The following is a 19,024-nucleotide window of genomic DNA, read 5'->3' as shown; positions in this document are numbered from 1 at the left end:
CATCATATTTCATGTTTCTATATTTTTTGTGGGCTCAACAAACCGTTGCTATGATAAAAGTTTGTTATTTCAATTCCAGATATTTTTTTGTTGGCTTTAATTTGACGGGGCGCGTTGATTTTTAAAGGTAGGTTTGACAGATTTTATATTTCTTCTAATTCTGGTTATTAAATAAAATTGCGTTTCATCATCATCTTTATCACCTCATGACTAACATCACGACAACAAAGTCACTACACCATATCGCAATCGTAAACATCGGCGTTAACATGTGTTGGTGAGATGTTCTGTCTTTTTGCTGTCTTGCGCTGTTAAGGCGTCGTTTGCTTTTGTTTATTTTATTGTTGTTTTTGTTGGCTGTCGTTGATGTTGTCAAGTATTGATGTCATTGATGTTGTTTTTATTGAAAACCTGTTTATCCTTTGATGGTTGTTGTCTTTATTGTTTTTTTTATTTATTTATTGATGGTTGTTTGTATTGTAGTTTGTCTTGATATTTTCGGTGTGTTCTTTCTTACTTTATTGCTTACAACTTCATCCAATCTGTCAAACAGTCCACAAGGGAAATGTGATGTTTGTAATCATACCACGTCCATGTGCACAAACGGGCATACAAACAGACATACATACAGGCATATGAAGGCATAAAAAGGCATACAAACAGACATACAAACACTGATATAAAAACTGATATGACAGATTGATAGAAACAAAGATACAAACATTGGTACAGACACAGGTACAAATAAAGATACAAACATTGACACAACCTTCAGTGCAAACACAAACACAAAACACACATAAATGAAAACTTTTAACAGCACAAACGTGATCATTCGCAATCGCACTTTCGTATAGAAATATTCATAATTTGCACTTTTCTTACAAAATAATTTTAATCATTTAGTATGATTTACTGCAAAAATCATACGCACAAGAAAAATGTAATCGTAAAACAGCGCAATAAAATAAAAAATATTTTTGTTTTGTGTTTTGTTGTTGTATGTAAGCATCTTCATATCATATCTATCATGTGTTTATTTTTCTGATTTAGTCTGTGTGTGTGTGTGTGTTTGAGTGTGTGTGTATGAGTGTGTGTGTGTGTGTGTGTGACAGAAGAGATATTGAGAGATGCAATCTAACTGCATGAGCAATGTGGAATGAATGAAATGTTGGAAGAAAATCAATAAATCGATCTTACTTCGGACGCTGATTATAGTGGCGTGATGACGACGATGAAGTTGGTGGTAATGAATATGACGACATCAATGATAACAAAATTATTATTATAATCAAAATTTATTAAAAATAACACTTGCCATTAATCCAATATTGTATCAACAGCAATGGACGTAAGAATGTGATGAAACAAAATTTACACTTCGAACATTTTAAAAACTATTCGTTACAAACACAATGAGATGAAAAAAAATTTACTACCCAAACCTTTTAAATATTATCTTTTCCAAAAATAATCTTCACCTACATCTTCATCCTACCCAGGCGGCATAACAGGCGGGATCGAGATCTGCATCACATTCCCCACGGAGTACGTCAAGACGCAACTGCAACTGGACGAGAAGAAGGGGGTAACGAGGAGGTACAAAGGAATTGTTGACTGTGTGAGAGTGACCGTCAGGGAACATGGAGTCAAGGGTTTGTATCGAGGACTAAGTGTCCTTCTCTATGGCTCCATCCCTAAATCCGCCGTCAGGTTTGTCTGGATGAATTTATTATTAAACTATTTTTTGTAGTGAAGTTTGTGGAAGAAATATATGATCGAGGTTTTCTTTTTTTCATTCTATATCGGGAAGTAATTATATTTCACTTGTCAAATAAGATATTTGTTGCTGGTTTCATTATGAAGATCACCGATACGCTGATGTTTAATCCAAAAAATGTTTGCTCTGCCTAGTGTCTCACTATCGATTGGACAAATATGAAACTAGAACTTCTCTTCGCTGCTAAATATTTCAAATTTCACGTTTCTGCGATGGATACAGATACAAAACTTGATTTTTATTTAATTTTTTAGCATTTTGATTAAAATATTTGACACGGAATTTTTTGTAACAGATAACTATAAAAAATATACAGAACTATAAAAGAAGAGAGAACAATAAATACATTAGTGTATCAGCATAGTATAGAACTGAGCAGCGAAAACATATAAGACCAGGCAATCAATGCCCATTTACACACATTCATAATGTTCAGACAAAAACATTTCTTCCCTCGCTTAACTATCAATAAATTGGATTGAAATTTTTATGTTTTTTGTTTTTTTGTAATCAATTTTGTTTTCAATTTAATTTTGCATGTAGATTAGATTTTAAAATACTTTAATTCATAATCAAATTAATTATTTATTAATTCATTAATTAATTCAGATTAATTGAACAATGCCGTTGTATGTTGCGATGGGACAAAACCGCAATCGTGTTCTAAAATCTTTTAAAACTGCGTGAGCAGATGCGTGCGTGAATGGGACAGAATCAGTACGTGCGTGTGTGTGGTGTGTGTGTGCATGTGTGTGCGTGCGTGTGTGTGTGTGGTGTGGGTGATGTGTGTGTTAGCGTGTGTGTTTAGTTGTCACACCGACCAACAAGAAAATTAGATTAAAAATTTCACGGGTCTGATCTCAAATGATAAACATTTCAAACATGTCTTGCGTTCCGACAAGAAAGAGTTCAACATTTAGTGTAAAATGTTTGTTTGTAGTGCTAAAATTGTTTGCTGCATCTGATTACAAATCGATATAGGATAAAATTTGAGGTTGTTCATTTTGTTCTCATCATCGTATAGGGCTACGCACAGAAATTAGAAAATAATAATTTATTATAATTAATTATAATTAACTATAATTAATTATAATTATTTATTATAAACCTATTACAGGTTTGGCTCGTTTGAAGAGTTCAAAAAAAGAAACGTCGGACCCGATGGGAACCTGACAGCTCAGAGAAAATTTCTATGTGGACTAGGTTGGTCGCTAAGTATTCCGTATTTATATTTAAAATTATTTTTTTTACGTTTTAATAAATAAAACATAAACGTTTAGATAAAAAAGCAACTCATTAGAAGAACAAGTTTTAAATTTTTTCTATGAAAGAATTCGAATAATTTTAAGTTAGATAAAACCATAACGTGCTGTGATTGAGATAAAATTTAACGCGAGCAGGAGCCGGCATAAGCGAGGCCATTCTGGTGGTTACCCCGATGGAGACCGTCAAAGTGAAGTTCATCCACGATCAAACCCTAGACAGGCCTCAGTACAGAGGGTTCTTCCACGGCGTCAGGGAGATTATCAAGCAGAACGGTAGATGGTGTTATTTTTAATTTAACTTTATGCTATTTAAGACAGGTATTTGTCAAACAAACCTTATCAAGAATGATTATTATTATTGTTTTTTATTTATTTCTTTTATTATTGTTTTTTATTTATTTCTTTTATTATTGTTTTTTATTTAATTCTTTTATTATTGTTTTCGTTTTATTATTTGAGGCTAACTTAGAATAACACAAAATGGTGACGAAAGAATGAATGAATAAATGCATGAAATGAATTGAACGAATGAACGAACGAACGAACGAACGAACGAAAAAACAAAAAAATGAATGAATAAATGAATGAATGAATAAATGAAATTGAATAAAAATTAGAAACTTGGTTAAAAGTAATCTAAATTCTTAAGGCTTAAGAGGATGTTATCAAGGTCTGACGGCTACTATGATGAAACAAGGGACCAATCAAGCAATAAGGTTCTGAGATTTGTTCACTTGTGTGCTTCTGTGAGCGGACTGCTTTCTTCAGCTGTGCATCTTTTAGTTTGAAAATCGTTTTTCTAAAATTTAAATGATCTTTTTAAAATGAAAATGTTTGAATGGTTTTAATAAATTTTAACCTAGATTTTTTGTCGTGGAGTCGTTGAAAGAGTTGTACAGAGGCGATGCTCACTCGAGCACTCCAGTGTCCAAACTTTGGACAGGTCTGTTCGGAGCAATCGCTGGAGCCTGTTCAGTTTTTGGCAACACCCCTCTCGATGTCGTCAAGACAAGAATGCAGGTACCTTAATGGCATTCTGTTATTATGTCGATATATGTGCTTCATGGTACAACAAAGTCATCTTGTTGCGGTAAATCGAACAATTTTACGTTAATTTTTTTTTAATTTTACTACTTTTATAGTTTTTATAATTCATTTATGTAAATTTTTGTACAAAACAACAAAATGCAGGGATTAGAAGCTCACAAATACAAACACACCTTTGACTGTGCAGTTCAAATTATGAAACACGAAGGACCTAGGGCGTTAGTTGTTTTCATGGACCTTCAATTTGATAGACGCTTGTAAAAGTCAAATTATTCAACATATCAGTTCGCGTTATGTGTTTTTAAAATGACATGCATGATAATGTGTATGTATGCGTGCATAGATAAAACCAAAACCTGATGAATGATACTAAACTGTCCATTCAAACAGAATGGACTGTTTACGTGCGTACGTACGTATGAACTATAAGGAAGTAATAATAATATCCGGGTTCAGCTTTAATCTATGTTAAACGCTTCGCACAGACAGATATTTTAACGCTCCATCCAAAATACAGAAAGAATCATATTTTTGAAGTAAAATAGAGAAAGATTGCTCTACATAACTCTTATCTAATGGGTCACCCGATACTTCCACAATCCTGCTACAGAATTCATTCAGAAAACTCTGAGTCTGAAAATCGGTTGGACCAAAGGTCTCAATACAGACTGACTGAAAAATTTTGCTATCTGCAAGAGCCGCATATTTTGAATTTTTAAAGTCTGCGGCTCTTAAGGCAGCGGCACCAGCTATTATCCTGGCTTTATCAAAGTTTGATTGGTTCAAATCCAGCAGCTTAGCAACTGAGCGGCTGATAAATGGAGCGTTCCACTCCTTTTGAGAACGGGTTTCGATGCCAATCCCCGCTCTGTGGACGGTCCGGAACCCATCAAAATCTTAGGTTCTGAAATTGTCGGAATATATTTTATCCCTGGGAAACAACAAATTTTGAAGAGGAACCGTGGCAGCAGCAGAAGCCAAGAAAGCAGAAGGTGCTAAATCCACCACGGTACCTAAACCTTAGCCACTAACAGAAATGGGCAGGGTTGCCTGTAACCAACCTTTCGGGTCAAGGGAAACGTTGAAAATTGATTGGAAGCCGTCACGGAGAGTTTTATCAAAACATTGAAGCATCATACTATCAAGGCTGTGCAACGTTTTTAAAAAAAAGTCAAACCAGGCAAGTACGCCGCGTGCAGCAGCAGGGTCAAGCCATCATGCTTCGAAACTGCCTTCAGTCTAGACATAATAAATTTAAATTTTTCCAATTTTTCACCCCAGAAAATATTACGTTTATTGCAAAAAAATAGGAAAGAGCCTAGAAAGTCGATGTCATTTTTAGAAAACTGTTTAATTTTGAAAAAATTTTCTATTAAGTTTGGATAATTTGTGAAGAATTTGCATTTTTTAAAGTTAAATTTCAAACCCAAATCACTCTCACGACCCACAATTGAATTCAAATCCCTCAGCACATTTTCAATCCTTCCACCAAGTGAAATGTCATCGAAGTAGGCGACAATTAATTTGGATTCCAAAGACTTCTACGGAGGGTTGATTGAAAAAGAGAAAATCAATGGACCCAGTGAGTCACCTTGCTGAACTCCTTCCTCTGGCAAAATCTTTGTGCCACTAAAAAACAGAATGGATGGCTTATCATAAGCCGACAAAGAGAAGTTGTACAACTCTGGCACAACCGACTTCACAGTGAGCAGCAAGCGATCTCGCCTTAGAGAGTTAAACGCATTGGAAAAATCAAGTTTAAAAAAACATTCATCATCATCCATGTTATCAACAAAACGTCTAGCGGCGTGAATCGCTCTCTCTGCGCCACATCTAACACCAACGCCCACCTGCTGAGGTTGAAGCAGGGGGACGACTCTGTCTTTAATGATGTGCATGGCACATTTCGCAGCCAAACGCCTCCAAACACGACCAACTACAATTGGCCTGATACCCCCATATTTTTTTAACAGAGCAACCATTCTTCCACCAAACAAATAAGGAGCCACCTCCTTTTGTATGTATGTTAAAACCAAAACATGATGAGTGACACTGAACCGTCAAACTTTTGTATGTATGTATGTATGTATGTATGTATGCATGCATTCATGTATGTATGTATGTATGTATTTTTTTAATATAATCACGTTGACATACGTATTTGTTCTTTGACAATGCAACAAGCGAGATGTTTTTAATCGTTTTCGTGAAAAAACATTTAAATACGTTCAAAATGTAATATAGAAGTTACGTCAGACACTCACAATATTTATTAATATAAATAATCATTTTTACTTTTTATAAACATTTAAAATCATTTAATTACTTGAAATTATTCAATAATGTTTGTTATTCAACATTTCTCGGCCCTTCAATCGCCAGGGAGACGATATTAATCTGCACTATATCCTTACCAAATTCTTCTCCGTCCACTATAAAGTGGTTAAATTTAATCTTTATCGCTGCCGGAATGTTTACCCTGCACATAGGGCATGAACAATTTACTTTAAACCATTCTTTGATACATGAAATATGATAAGCATGCCGACATTTCAGTTCTCTCACGAACGATCCGTCGCAGAATTCTTCCATACATATTGGGCATAACTTGTCGATAAACTTTTCTTCATAAAATGGCAGCGTCAGTTTGTCATTATCCTGTAGAGCTGATTGGAAGAAGTCCGTGTGAGTGATGCTTGCTATGAAATGTTCTTTCTCAATCACGTCATTAACAGTCGTAGGTTCTTGTTCAATGGAATAAAATCTCCTCTGTGCATCTCGCATCACGTTGTATTGTTGGTCGGGGCTCAGCTCTTTGAATTTTGTAAGCCATTTATCAACATTCGAAATCTGTGATACCATGTCAATCATAAATTTTGCAAAGTATTCGAACTCATCTACAGTAAAATTTTTCAAAACGTGGCTTTCTTTTAAATTATCTAACAATATTAACTTTTTCCGCTGTGCTTGCACTATATTAAACCCGCGAATATACTCTTTGACAACCGTTTTAACGTCATCCCTACTAATAATAAAATCAGCCATATCAGAGGTGATCTCATATAATTGGATTCAGTGAATTTAATTCAGCTATTTATACCTAGCACATCACAAAGATCATTTAGTTGTTACATTCGTTGTTTACAAGTAACCATAAAATTAAAAGTTTACGACCTAACTCTGTAGCGACATCTCTCTGTTGGCACACGTGAAGTCGTTCTAAAAATTTTACTGCTAGACAGTTTCTGCTTTATAGTTTTAATATTATTATTATTAATTTATTGTTATTTTTAATTTATTGATATTATCATTTTTTTATTGTTATTCTTATCTTTTCGGAAAAAAGATAACAAAGACAACAAAGAAGATAACAAAGATATTATGTAAACCAATCCAATACGTTGTTTAAAATATCTAAACATTAAATTTTCCAAAAATAAAAAATCGAAACCAAAATATTATAGTTAAAATAATTCAATTTAATTTGGAAACTCAAAAGGTTTTATAAAGGTACCATCCCTCGATTGAGTAGGGTCTGCTTGGATGTGGGCATCACGTTCATGATTTACGATTCTTTCATGGAGTTCTTCAACAAACTTTGGACAACAACGTGAAGAACCATCAAATTACCAATTTTTATCGGAAATCAGATTATATGTTGGAAAAGTTTCATTTGAATTTGTATATGTAAAATTTTAAATTTGTTAACAAACTGTTAACTTGTTCGTATTTTGGCAAGTTGGGTTTTTAAATCCTTTATCTGTTTTTACGTCGTAGCTTGTCTGTGATCAATTAAGTGTGGTTGTTACGGTAAGAGTTAATTTTATTCAAAGTTTTAAGGTAATACATTACCCACCCATCATGGTGAAACCTTAGGGAAGAAAGTACATTTAAACTGTATTTGAACTTTTTCTTCGTCACCGATGAGTTTGTCAAGCTTTCATTATTAAACGCATGACTTATTATTTTACTATATACAAATATTACACTCTCTGTTAAAAGTTTTAATGATTTTTTAAAAACTTAAAATATTTGCAGCATAATATTTTTATACTTATCATTATTATACATCATATCATCGTAATTCCATTTCATATGAAGCTCTCACATGTTCGTAAATTTACTTGTTGGCTACGTGCATATGATATTTAGAACTTAATGGTTAGATAAAATAATCTCTCAGTCGGGTTTTTCTTTATTGATTCTGTTACTTGCTATGATTGTAATGTAATTTGTATTCTGTTCACTACTGTTTACTGATTAACCGTCATATAATTCTTGGACACAACCAAGATTTTTCATTCATCAAATGTGTGACCAAATGTTCACGCTTACTAGACAATTGTTAATCTGTTATGTGTTTAATAGGGTTTTAATTAGAAGACATAACAGTCTTTATAGGGAAATATTTTCTTTAACAAAATGTTACCACTTGGTCAATGGTATTCAGTTTAAAAAGTTTTTAAAACCCTCTGAAGCGTTTAGTTTGATGGATTTTAAGGTTTACATATTTGTTCGATTGCATTTTTATTTTATTTATATTATCTCATATTGTTTTTATTGTTATTTTATTTATAGTTGTCGGGGTTGATGTATGTATGTGTTATCATTCTTGAAAGATAGTACCATACTTGAGTTATTTTTAAAGTGAAATTTCAATTGTGTTTAATAGGGTTTTAATTAGAAAACTGCTTTATTTTATTTAATTAGTTTTTTTTAATGTTGTTGAACTATACACGCACACATACTCATTCGTTTATTTATTATTAAAAGATGTATAGAACATATGTTATTATGTAGAAAGCGATTATTTATTCATTTTACAATCTTGAAATGGTAGCTTTTACAGATTTGGTAACTTTCACAAAAATGTTTGTATTGAAAAATTTGTTGTATTTACTCAGTGGCGTATCGAGTAAAGGGAGTGGCTGAAACCGGGCCCTAGAGCCTGGATGGGTATAAAATATGAAAAAACTTGTAACTTTAAAAAATTCATCATAACCTCATGTCAAAAATTTTTTGCAACAATGTTTCTATGGGTTTTTTTGTAAGAGGACCATCCAATCTTGTAATTATTTTACTAAAACAAACGAAACGGGGTTTTTTGCCAACCCAGTTCAAACGTGAACTGATTAGATGATAGGGTCAAGTGTTTTTATACAGTCACATAAATATGGAAACCAACACTATTAAAAACCAACCTCGACTAAAATTTCAATTTTACGCTAAGTTCTACTATTGTTTTTGAGAGTGCAGACACATCTTGAGCTTGTGATGCGATGTCTGCTCGGACACACGAAGATTGTGATTGTGCATCTTGTGGTTTTGAAGGTACAGACTTTGAAATGCAAACTAAAATATGTAATCGAATAAGCAAAGAACGATGTAAAAGATGCTCACTGGTCAGCATTTTTAAAACTTAATTTATGTATTTGAAAACAAATCAAACGAATAGATATAAATAAATGCAAATATAATATAATAAAATCACATGCTTATTTTTTTAACAGGTTTATTCATGAATTAAAAAACATGAATAGGATACCCGAAAAAGCTTCTGTTCAAATGAGTACCCCAAAACGAAAAAACAAAACATCGTAACAGAAAACAGAGAAAATATAGAAAATTTCTCATAGGTTCAACATTGACAAAAAATGTATAAAATTCATCAATACATGCATGTAAACTCCTCAATTTTTTCAACTTTTCTAAATGAAATATGTTTGATTCACTCTCTTTCTCTCATCTGTTTTTCATATTTTTACCTTTGCGTTTGTATTTGTATCAATCAATCAATCAATCAATCAATTTGCTAATAAAGCGCTATTTCCGCGATGTTCAACAGCGCTCCTCAATGAATTTTGAAAACAGATGGGTCTTGAGATCCGCTCTGAACTTCGCAAGTAATGGAGAAGTAGTCAGAGAAGTAGGTAGAGAGTTCCAGAAAAAAGGACCAGAAAAATAAAAAGCAGATTTGGCAAAAGAGTGTTTAACACGAGTTAAGAAAAAGCGAGAAGAAGACGATATATTGAATTAAAAGAAAGAAAGAGCTATTTAAGATAGCCTTCGCAAATATATTCAAATACGTTTCAAATATGAAATGTATATAGAATGTATCATTGGCTGGCACAAAGTCTTCTTCAACCATTGTTGATTACTTTAAATAATTTATAAACATTTTTTTAAAAATTTAAAATTATTCAATTACGTAAAATTATTCAACAATAATATTTCTTATCTAATATTTCTCTGCCTTCCATCCAGCCGCCTTGGTGGTGATATGAGCTCGTACGATTTCCTTACTACCTTCTTCTCCCCTCTCTACGTTGAACTTATAGATGGCGTTCATCTCAGCAGGCACATTCACCCTGCACACTGGACATGAGCAATTCATTTCAAACCATTCTCTGATACATGAATGATGAAAAGCATGCCGACATTTCAGTTCTCTCACGAACGATCCGTCGCAGAATTCTTCCATACATATTGGGCATAACTTGTCGATAAATTTTTCTTCATAAAATGGCAGCGTCAGTTTGTCATTATCCTGTAGAGCTGATTGGAAGAAGTCCGTGTGAGTGATGCTTGCTATGAAATGTTCTTTCTCAATCACGTCATTAACAGTCGTAGGTTCTTGTTCAATGGAATAAAATCTCCTCTGTGCATCTCGCATCACGTTGTATTGTTGGTCGGGGCTCAGCTCTTTGAATTTTGTAAGCCATTTGTCTGCACGCGAAAGTTGTCCGGTGACATCTGTCATATACTTTGCAAAGTTTTCAATTTCTTCTGAAGTAAAATTGCTCAAAACATGACTATTTTTTAAATTATCTAACAATATTAATTTTTGCTGCTCCACTCGTTTCTTTAAAAATTCACTAATATACTCATCAAGAAGCATACTAACATCAGCTTGGTTTATAATGGAATCAGACATCTCAGAGGTATTCTCAAATAAATAGGTACAATGAGGTCTTTCCAAATAAATGGATACGATTGGTCGTAAAATTTCAGTACATTGAATAGTTTCATTCAGCTATTTATACATAGCTCATTACAGTTGTTATATTCGTTGTTTACAAGTGACCATAAAACTAAAAGTCGTTGTAAACATTGTTTCAAATATTGTCGCAACCTTTTGAACGCTCGTAACTACTAACACCAATGATTTTCAAAGAGCTCCATAGTTCCAACACCAGTGTTGTAGCTTCCAGCAATCGTCAAGTGTCCGTTATTCCGTAGGTTCAAGATTTCCGATAGATGAACACAACCGCTTCAAACGCAAACTATGTTGAACGTTTATTTGAATGGCAACGGTAATAGAAACACTAAATTAATCCAAGTAACTACATAAATCACATTTACAACTTCGCTACAAACTACGCTCCAACATCGCTTGAACCTGACTGCCAACCTGTGTCTCCGCAGGCTCCAAGATGGATTTTTATGATCAAAATATTACAAATATCTTTTTACGATCCTCTATCCAAAGATTACAAATATAACACAGACAACAATAAATAAAATAATAATATAGCGCAACTTGATCATTCCGGCTGTTATAACAATATAATGCAGCAAATAGCGTCTGTACCCTCTGTAGACCGTTCTCTATTTAATGCTAATTTTCGTCCATTTACGTTTCAAATATTTGAAAATAATAACCAAACAACTTGTTATGCTTAAGTTACTATGAAAAACTAAACTAAACTTATGTTAAAGTACAATGTAAAATTGTGGAGAAATGTAGTGTAAATGTGAATAAAAAAAATTATTATGAATCGAAATTAAATCACAATGTTAATCAAAATCTGAAATTTAATTTTAATTTAAGTGTCAGATTATTTCATAAGCCTAAACAACTGCATGTTAGTTAGATCAAATAGTTAAAATTCTTCAGATAACATTGGCGTACGTTAAGTTCAACGAATAAAATCCAAATTAAAAATCAACCTCAACTAAAATTTTAAGTTTGCGCTAAGTCCTAACATTGTTGTTTATAAAAATTGGTTAAATAAGAATTATAAAACTTGAGTAAGAGCAGAGAGCACTCAATGAAGTTGATGAGAGAGAACACCAAGGAAGATGAGAAGGGGGAGGAGGAACGTGGGAGGTTGTACGGTAGCACATCCGTTCAAATTCTGAAAATTTTCATTAATTACTGTAATTCACGAAATCTCTGAACTAAACGAAAATTGTAGGATGGCCATGCACGAGTCGTTTTGTGGCGCACCCATTTATAAATTTTTCCGAAAACCCAAAATTTCCACACATCTTGAGCCTGTGATGCGATGTTTGCTCGTATACACAAAGATTGTGATTGTACATCTTGTGGTTTTGAGGGTGAAGTCTTTGAAGCACACAAACTAAAATATGTAACCAAAATAAGCAAGGGCAAGGAACAATATTTTAGACGCTCAGCATTTTTAAAACTTGTTTTATATGTCTGGAAAAAAATTTTAGGCGAATATATAAAAATAATTGAAAATGTAATAAATATAATATAAAATGATTGTTCATAAAAAATGTACAAAATTCATTGAAAAAATTTAAAGTGTTCAATGAAGACAACCAACATTGTCCGGGGTTGTATTTGGATTTGCTGCAGTGCCCTCTTTATTGTCAGTCGCAGCTGATTTGGATTTTAAGACTCATACGAGTGTGTCTATAAAATGTCTATTATTTGTTTTTGGTTATATGAGCTTATCTTAAGTTATATTCACCACAACTAATACAACAATCGCATTCTTCTACTACCTCACCTCAACAGTAGACGCTTCACGCTTCAGTGGCGTCTGCCGTTGATGATTTTCTTAGAGTTACGACAAATGATGGCACCATTTTATGAAATTTTAACAAAATATTTTTTCAAAAATTATTTTGAAAGATTAATTACCTTACAATTATTGAAATATGTTAAATTTTGAAAAAAAATTAATAAGATTTTATTTGAATCATCAGAAAACGCTAAGCAAACTGAAGAAATAACGCAAAACAGCAGGCATAATACTATGCAAACATACCAGAACAACCAGCACGAAGCCGTCTTGAAGACGCACGAATCGTTGAAAGCCGAACTGTCTTCTATTGGAAAAATACAAATTAAACGTTCCTATAATAAATCTAAATATATTATTTATTTGTATTTTTAATTTTGAAATTTATGTTACAGCAAATGGTAAAAACTCTACTAAGCTACCGATTTTGATATTAACAAACTATTAATTGTTTGTTGTAATTTAAAAAATGCTAATGACAGATCAATTATTGCTTTTATTTCCAATTCAAACCCGCGCAGTTAGTTTTCGGCAGAGTTAACTTAACATGAATTAGTTTTTGAATTCATAAAGTAGCCAACACTTATATTTTCAAAACTAACAGGTCCAAACAAAATAAAACTTTAGTGTTACCTCGAAAAATAAGTTTGGTTTGGTAGAAATGATGGAATAAATGTAAATATGTAAACATAAAACTGCTGTTACAGACGGGACAAAATATTATTTATGAATATTCCAAAGGTGGATTGTAATGGCGAATAAACCTTAAAAAATATGAGCATATGAACGCAGAGATAATAATTTTTAAAGATAACATTGACTTACCGTCATAAAACGCATTTGTTTTTAAAATAATTGTTTCTAATGTTTTTATTAAATTAATCAAAAAAAGATTTTATTTATAATTATAAATGAACAATAGTTTTGCCAAAAAAGACACAATGAAGTCTTATATCAAATTTGTTTGCAGTGAAAATTATATAAAGTTTAAAAAACTTTTGATTTGGATCATCCATAGTATGCTAAACTGGTGTTGCCCTTTCGTATTTTAATCTCTATAAGATGTATTAAAAGCGTAGAAACATTGGCGTCAGGTATGTAAGATATCACCAAGAGTCAAATGAATGATAATTGTGGGTGGCTGTATTGTATATATAATGAATGAGGCAAATGCTTCCAGGTGAACGTTAGGTTCAGATGCTAAAGTTCAATTCCGAAGCTGAAATTCCGTTGAACCATCAAATGGGAAAATGTAATGATGGTTGGATAAATAAGTGTTCATCAGATATTATGACGGAGAAAGAAAATAGAAAATAGTAAAACATAATTTTTAAACATTTGATATGCAGTGTTATTCAGTTATTAAATGAACATTGACAAACTAAAACCGGATCAGTGGTTTCATGGCATAAAAATATCGCAATTGATGGCGAATTTGAAATAGGTGGTGTTGCAAATAATCAATTTTATTCTGCCTAATTCATTCATTTTAGAAATCTTATCAGAATTATTAGAACAAGTTAACAAAGTTTTCCATATAACTATTCAGATTAATAATTCGAAGATAAAAGTGCATTTGTAGTTTGCATGCTTGAATGCACTGATGAATTACGTGACGGTTAGACCTCTTCAGACAAGCTCACAATACCATCGACATATTTGTGCTCTCTCAGGCAGATGTACCAATAATTTCTTCTGCTTGTTAACCAGATATGCATATGTACATGGAGTGAATGCATGTGTCAATAATAATATTTGAGTTTGTGCGTGTGTGTGTCTGTGTGTGTGGGTCTGTGTGTGTGTGTGTGTGTGTGTGTTTTGTGGCAAACAATTGTTTTCTAATTGCTAAACCTGTTAACAGCTTTTTAACATCTCTATGTGCGAACTAATTTTTTTAAACATGCATGCGAATATACATAATACACACACATGAACGATGTTGGCATACATATCTGCTAACATGCACCTCCGAATGTGTGTGTATCTTGGTATATAAGTCTCTGTGTGTGTGGTGTGTGTGTTTGTTGTGTGTTGAGTGTGTGTGTGTATCCTCCCATTGTTTCTTCCTTCTTCCTCAAGCACACTTAATCTCATAATTGGCTGTTTAGAATTTGCATTTTTATGGTGCACATTTTTTGTGTAAACATGTGTTGTTTGTGATGTTAATGTTTGTCGTGTAAGTATGTGTGTGTGTGTGTGTGTGTGCTGTTTAGTGTATGTATGTGTGTGTGTGTGTGTGTGTGTGTGTGTGTGTGTGTGTGTGTGTGTGTGTGTGTGTGTGTGTGTGTGGTGTGTGTGTTTTCATTTAAGATAACACATGTAGAAACTCATTGTTTGTAGTAGCGTCACCAGTTTTAGAGAATTCAAGAGTCGACCTTAACTATGTAAACCGTGGTTTATTTTTTGAACAATTTTCGTTAGTTTTTTATTTGACAGGACATATCCGAAGTTGTGAAATTGCGTTTACACTTACATACATACACACTTGCATACTTATACACACATTCATATTTGCACTCTCATACACACACTTAAACACACACATATATATATACACACTCACGTTCACACAAACACACAAATAGCTCCTAACACAATGAAAACAATTGAAATGCTGGTTTGTGTGGGTGAACGTAATTTGAAGAGAAAGGAAAATGTGTCTTACGTAACGTGTATTCTGAGCGTCTGTTCTTCCTAGTTATTTAACAACTGGTTGTGCTGTTTAGGATGTGTTAACTAAATTGTATATTCAAGTTATGTTTGTGTGTATTATACGTTTGTATGAATAATATTCGTTTGTATGTATAGTTTATTGTATGTATATAATGAGAGAGAAAGAGAAAGAGAGAGAGAGAGAGAAAGAGAGAGAGAGAGAGAACGGAGATATATTGCAAGGCATTTGTTGAAAATTTAGTAAAATCAAACAATATTGTATTTATGCGTTATAAGTTAATATATCACAAAAAAATTTTAAAGACTGATTTGTTTCCAATCAATTTGATCCTAAATGGAGCACCAAACGCCTGTTACACTGTTTTCATTGACACATACATGGTTGCGCAATGAAAGAATTTGCTGGCATGGAAAAACTGTTGAAAGTTTTATTGTTTGGTTGGTTGGCTGATATGTTAGGTGCTTGATTGATTTTCTGGATTGATAAATTGAATGATGGGTTGTATGTTTGGTTGATATATTATATGGTTTATAACTCTTTGTATTAGATTTTAGTCTGTCAAATTTGTTGACATAACCTCCTAGATGCCTGCTTGTGATTATGTTGCACGCTGTGTTGTGTTATGGTTCTGAATGGTTGTTAATGCCGGGGGTGGTGATGGGAATAAGCTCCCATCATCTATAAAATGCTCCCATATGGCAAGCGTCTCAAAGAGCCTCTGACAACCAAGCCCAACTCCTGGCCTTCACGCGCAGAACTGTTTAAACTAACAGGAGAAGGGGCGAAGGCGAATAACTGGCGCCATAACCAGTTGCTTCGGGCAGGTGAAGCTCGTTAGTCTTGGTCGGCTATTTACCTAGGAGAAGGAAAACTCTGACTTCAAACCTCCGCTGCCTTGCGGCATACCTGTTCATGGGAAAGGCTATGGGAGCAAATCCAGACAGAAAACCACACTCCACCACCTGAGTTGCAGTCCAGTAATATCAGGTGCTGGTCCAAAGTCCGGATAGAAAGGAATGGTTGACAGGAGCTTGCTACACTGTCGTAAAAACGCTAATAACACGATGGTAGTCCAAAAAAAGTATGCACATACCGGCTCGGACGTCGCCCGGGTGAACAAGGTCCGCGCTGCATCTTTGGGGACTAGAGGCTGCAGTGTAAAGTATGCTACTGAGTCCCAAAAAGATAGACTGAAGATGGGGTTGACAGTTGGAGTTTGGAATGTCAGGTCATTGTGGCAGACAGGGGCTTACGCGTTGATGAAGAAAGAACTTGAACGATTCAGATATGATGTGGTTGGTCTCTGCGAGGTCCGATGGACAGGAAGTGGAGAAATGGAAGGTGGAAAGATATTATGGTCTGGAACAGAGAGGGAGCACGTCTATGGAGTTGGAATGGTTATTGGCGAAAAAGCAAAAAAAGCACTGTTGGAGTACAATCCAGTGAATGAAAGAATGATGTATGCGAGGTTTAAGGGGTACCCGAGAGACATTGATGTGGTAGTGGCCTATGCTCCAACAATGGATCACTCGGATGCAGAAATCGAGGCATTCTACGATCAACTGGAGCAAACATTGAATGTACTGCCAAAAAAAGATGTTAAGATAATCACCGGAGATTGGAACGCAAAAATCGGAAGAGACAATATTGGTTTTGAAGAAGTCATGGGGAAATACGGTATAGGAAACAGAAATAATAGAGGAGAAAGACTGCTGGAATTTGCAAAGGACCAAAAAATGTATATAACAAATACAAAAACACAAAATACAAAAAAATGGACATGGGAATCACCAGATGGAAAAACAACAAACATGATAGATTTGATTTTGATAGAACAGAAATGGATGAAATTTGTTACTCAGTGCCGTGCTTTTCTAAGTGCAGAGATTGGATCAGATCATCGTCTAGTGTTATGCAACGTCAAGATGAAAATAACAGAGAGACTAAAGCCAGGCGAAAATATCAAAAGAGTGAAATATAGCACAGAATTGATAAAAGAGAAGTTGAAAGACATCAGAAATGTAATAGAAAACAAATTGGATACAAAAACAAAGTACGATATGAAAACAAGAGTCAGTATCTTGGAGAAAGTGCTTAAGACTGCAGCCGAAAAATGCGAAGTAGGGAAAAACATAATAAAACCCTGGATAAGTGATGAAACTTGGAAACTCGTAGAGGAAAGAAGACAGTTGAAAGCAACAAAAAGACAAAACAACGAAAATGAGATGAAATATAAACAACTGTGTTGCAAAATAAAGAAAAGTGCCAGAGCAGATAAAAGAAGATGGATAAACGATAGATGCGAAAGAGTAGAAGCACTAGTTGGACAAAATAAAACAAGAGAGGCGTATCAGCTAGTCAGACAGTTAAAAGGAAAACTGAAGAATACGTCAAGGATTATTAAAAACAAGGATGGAAATGTTCTAACTGAAGGCCAACAAATCAAAGATCAAAGGAGGTGTTACAGGCTTTAAAAGAAAAAAAAGTAGTCAATGAGGAAGAAACGAAAATAAGCATTGGAGATGCATTGTTATAGAAAGTTGCTGGGAATCAGTTGGAGACAAAAGATAAGAAACGATGCCATAAGAAAACAACTTGGAAGACAAAAAACTGTGTATGAAAGTGTCAAGGAAAGAAAGCTGGGTATCTTTGGGCACATCTGCAGAATGACAGACGACAGACTGATCAAAAAAGTACTGATGAGAAAAAGGGACTGGAAGAAAAAAGTTGGAAGACCTGTGAGGAAGTGGATGGATGATATCACGGAATGGACGGGGGTTGGAACATTGGGTTCAATGAAGATGGCGAGGGAAAGAAAAGGATTTTGGAGAGATAGAAGAATACCATCGGCCTCAACGGTCCCTTAAGGGATTACAGAGGATCATTGAATGAATGAATGAATGTGTTGTGTTATGTGTTGATTTTGTTGCTAATTAAGAAGTTGCGTGCTGAGATGTATGTCATACCGTGTGTGTGTCTCCTGTTGCATAAACATTTATTGAAAGTTGCCCATGGTGTTTAACTTGCTTTAATTCGCTTAATTATTTTAAATAGAATTTGATTAGAGCAATTTTAACAAATGTCATGCTGAATACTACATAGCAAGCTGACATTTGATATTTTTTTTAATCATCATACAATATAATACACATACATCACACACACACACACACACACACACATACATACAAACGCACACGCACACATACATCCACCCACATACACACACACATATATATATATACATATATATTCATGTATATTTGATTATATATTATATGTGTATATTTACACATACATATATGGTCGAAATATATATAAGCAGCCAGCCTCGTTCATTTAATTCATTTGGTTGTGTGTCGTCTTCTCAACAGTACTGTTGGTCTAGCGTATGTTTGCTACGTGTGTGCGTGTGTGTGCGTGTTGATTCACATAGCATCTTGTTGTTATTGTAATAGTTTGTTCCATTTATAAAATGATTTTA

General features: G+C 33.9%; 3 protein-coding genes across 3 annotated transcripts; 2 read left to right on the top strand and 1 right to left on the bottom strand.

Annotated features, from left to right (window-relative positions):
- Positions 1 to 1,501: 1,501 nt before the first annotated feature.
- HELRODRAFT_67929 (hypothetical protein) lies at positions 1,502 to 7,706 on the top strand (the record flags this gene model as incomplete). Its single annotated transcript, XM_009026914.1, has 7 exons — positions 1,502 to 1,713; positions 2,898 to 2,983; positions 3,178 to 3,318; positions 3,695 to 3,761; positions 3,909 to 4,065; positions 4,237 to 4,310; positions 7,592 to 7,706. Coding segments are annotated over 7 exons (852 nt in total), but the record flags the coding sequence as incomplete, so codon positions are not given.
- A 2,624-nt stretch (positions 7,707 to 10,330) lies between these two features.
- Positions 10,331 to 10,765, bottom strand: HELRODRAFT_67684 (hypothetical protein; the record flags this gene model as incomplete). The annotated part of the gene is made up of 1 exon (XM_009026874.1): positions 10,331 to 10,765. The coding sequence occupies one exon, from the start codon at positions 10,763 to 10,765 to the stop codon at positions 10,331 to 10,333; it is 435 nt and encodes a 144-aa protein (XP_009025122.1).
- A 5,971-nt stretch (positions 10,766 to 16,736) lies between these two features.
- On the top strand, positions 16,737 to 17,474 carry HELRODRAFT_68065 (hypothetical protein; the record flags this gene model as incomplete). Its single annotated transcript, XM_009026933.1, has 1 exon — positions 16,737 to 17,474. A coding segment is annotated over one exon (738 nt), but the record flags the coding sequence as incomplete, so codon positions are not given.
- Between the last annotated feature and the right edge of the window lie 1,550 nt (positions 17,475 to 19,024).

The sequence above is a fragment of the Helobdella robusta genome (genome assembly GCF_000326865.2).
Source record: "Helobdella robusta unplaced genomic scaffold HELROscaffold_5, whole genome shotgun sequence".
NCBI classification, from domain to species: domain Eukaryota; kingdom Metazoa; phylum Annelida; class Clitellata; order Rhynchobdellida; family Glossiphoniidae; genus Helobdella; species Helobdella robusta.
This window is presented reverse-complemented; position numbering and strand designations above follow the sequence as displayed.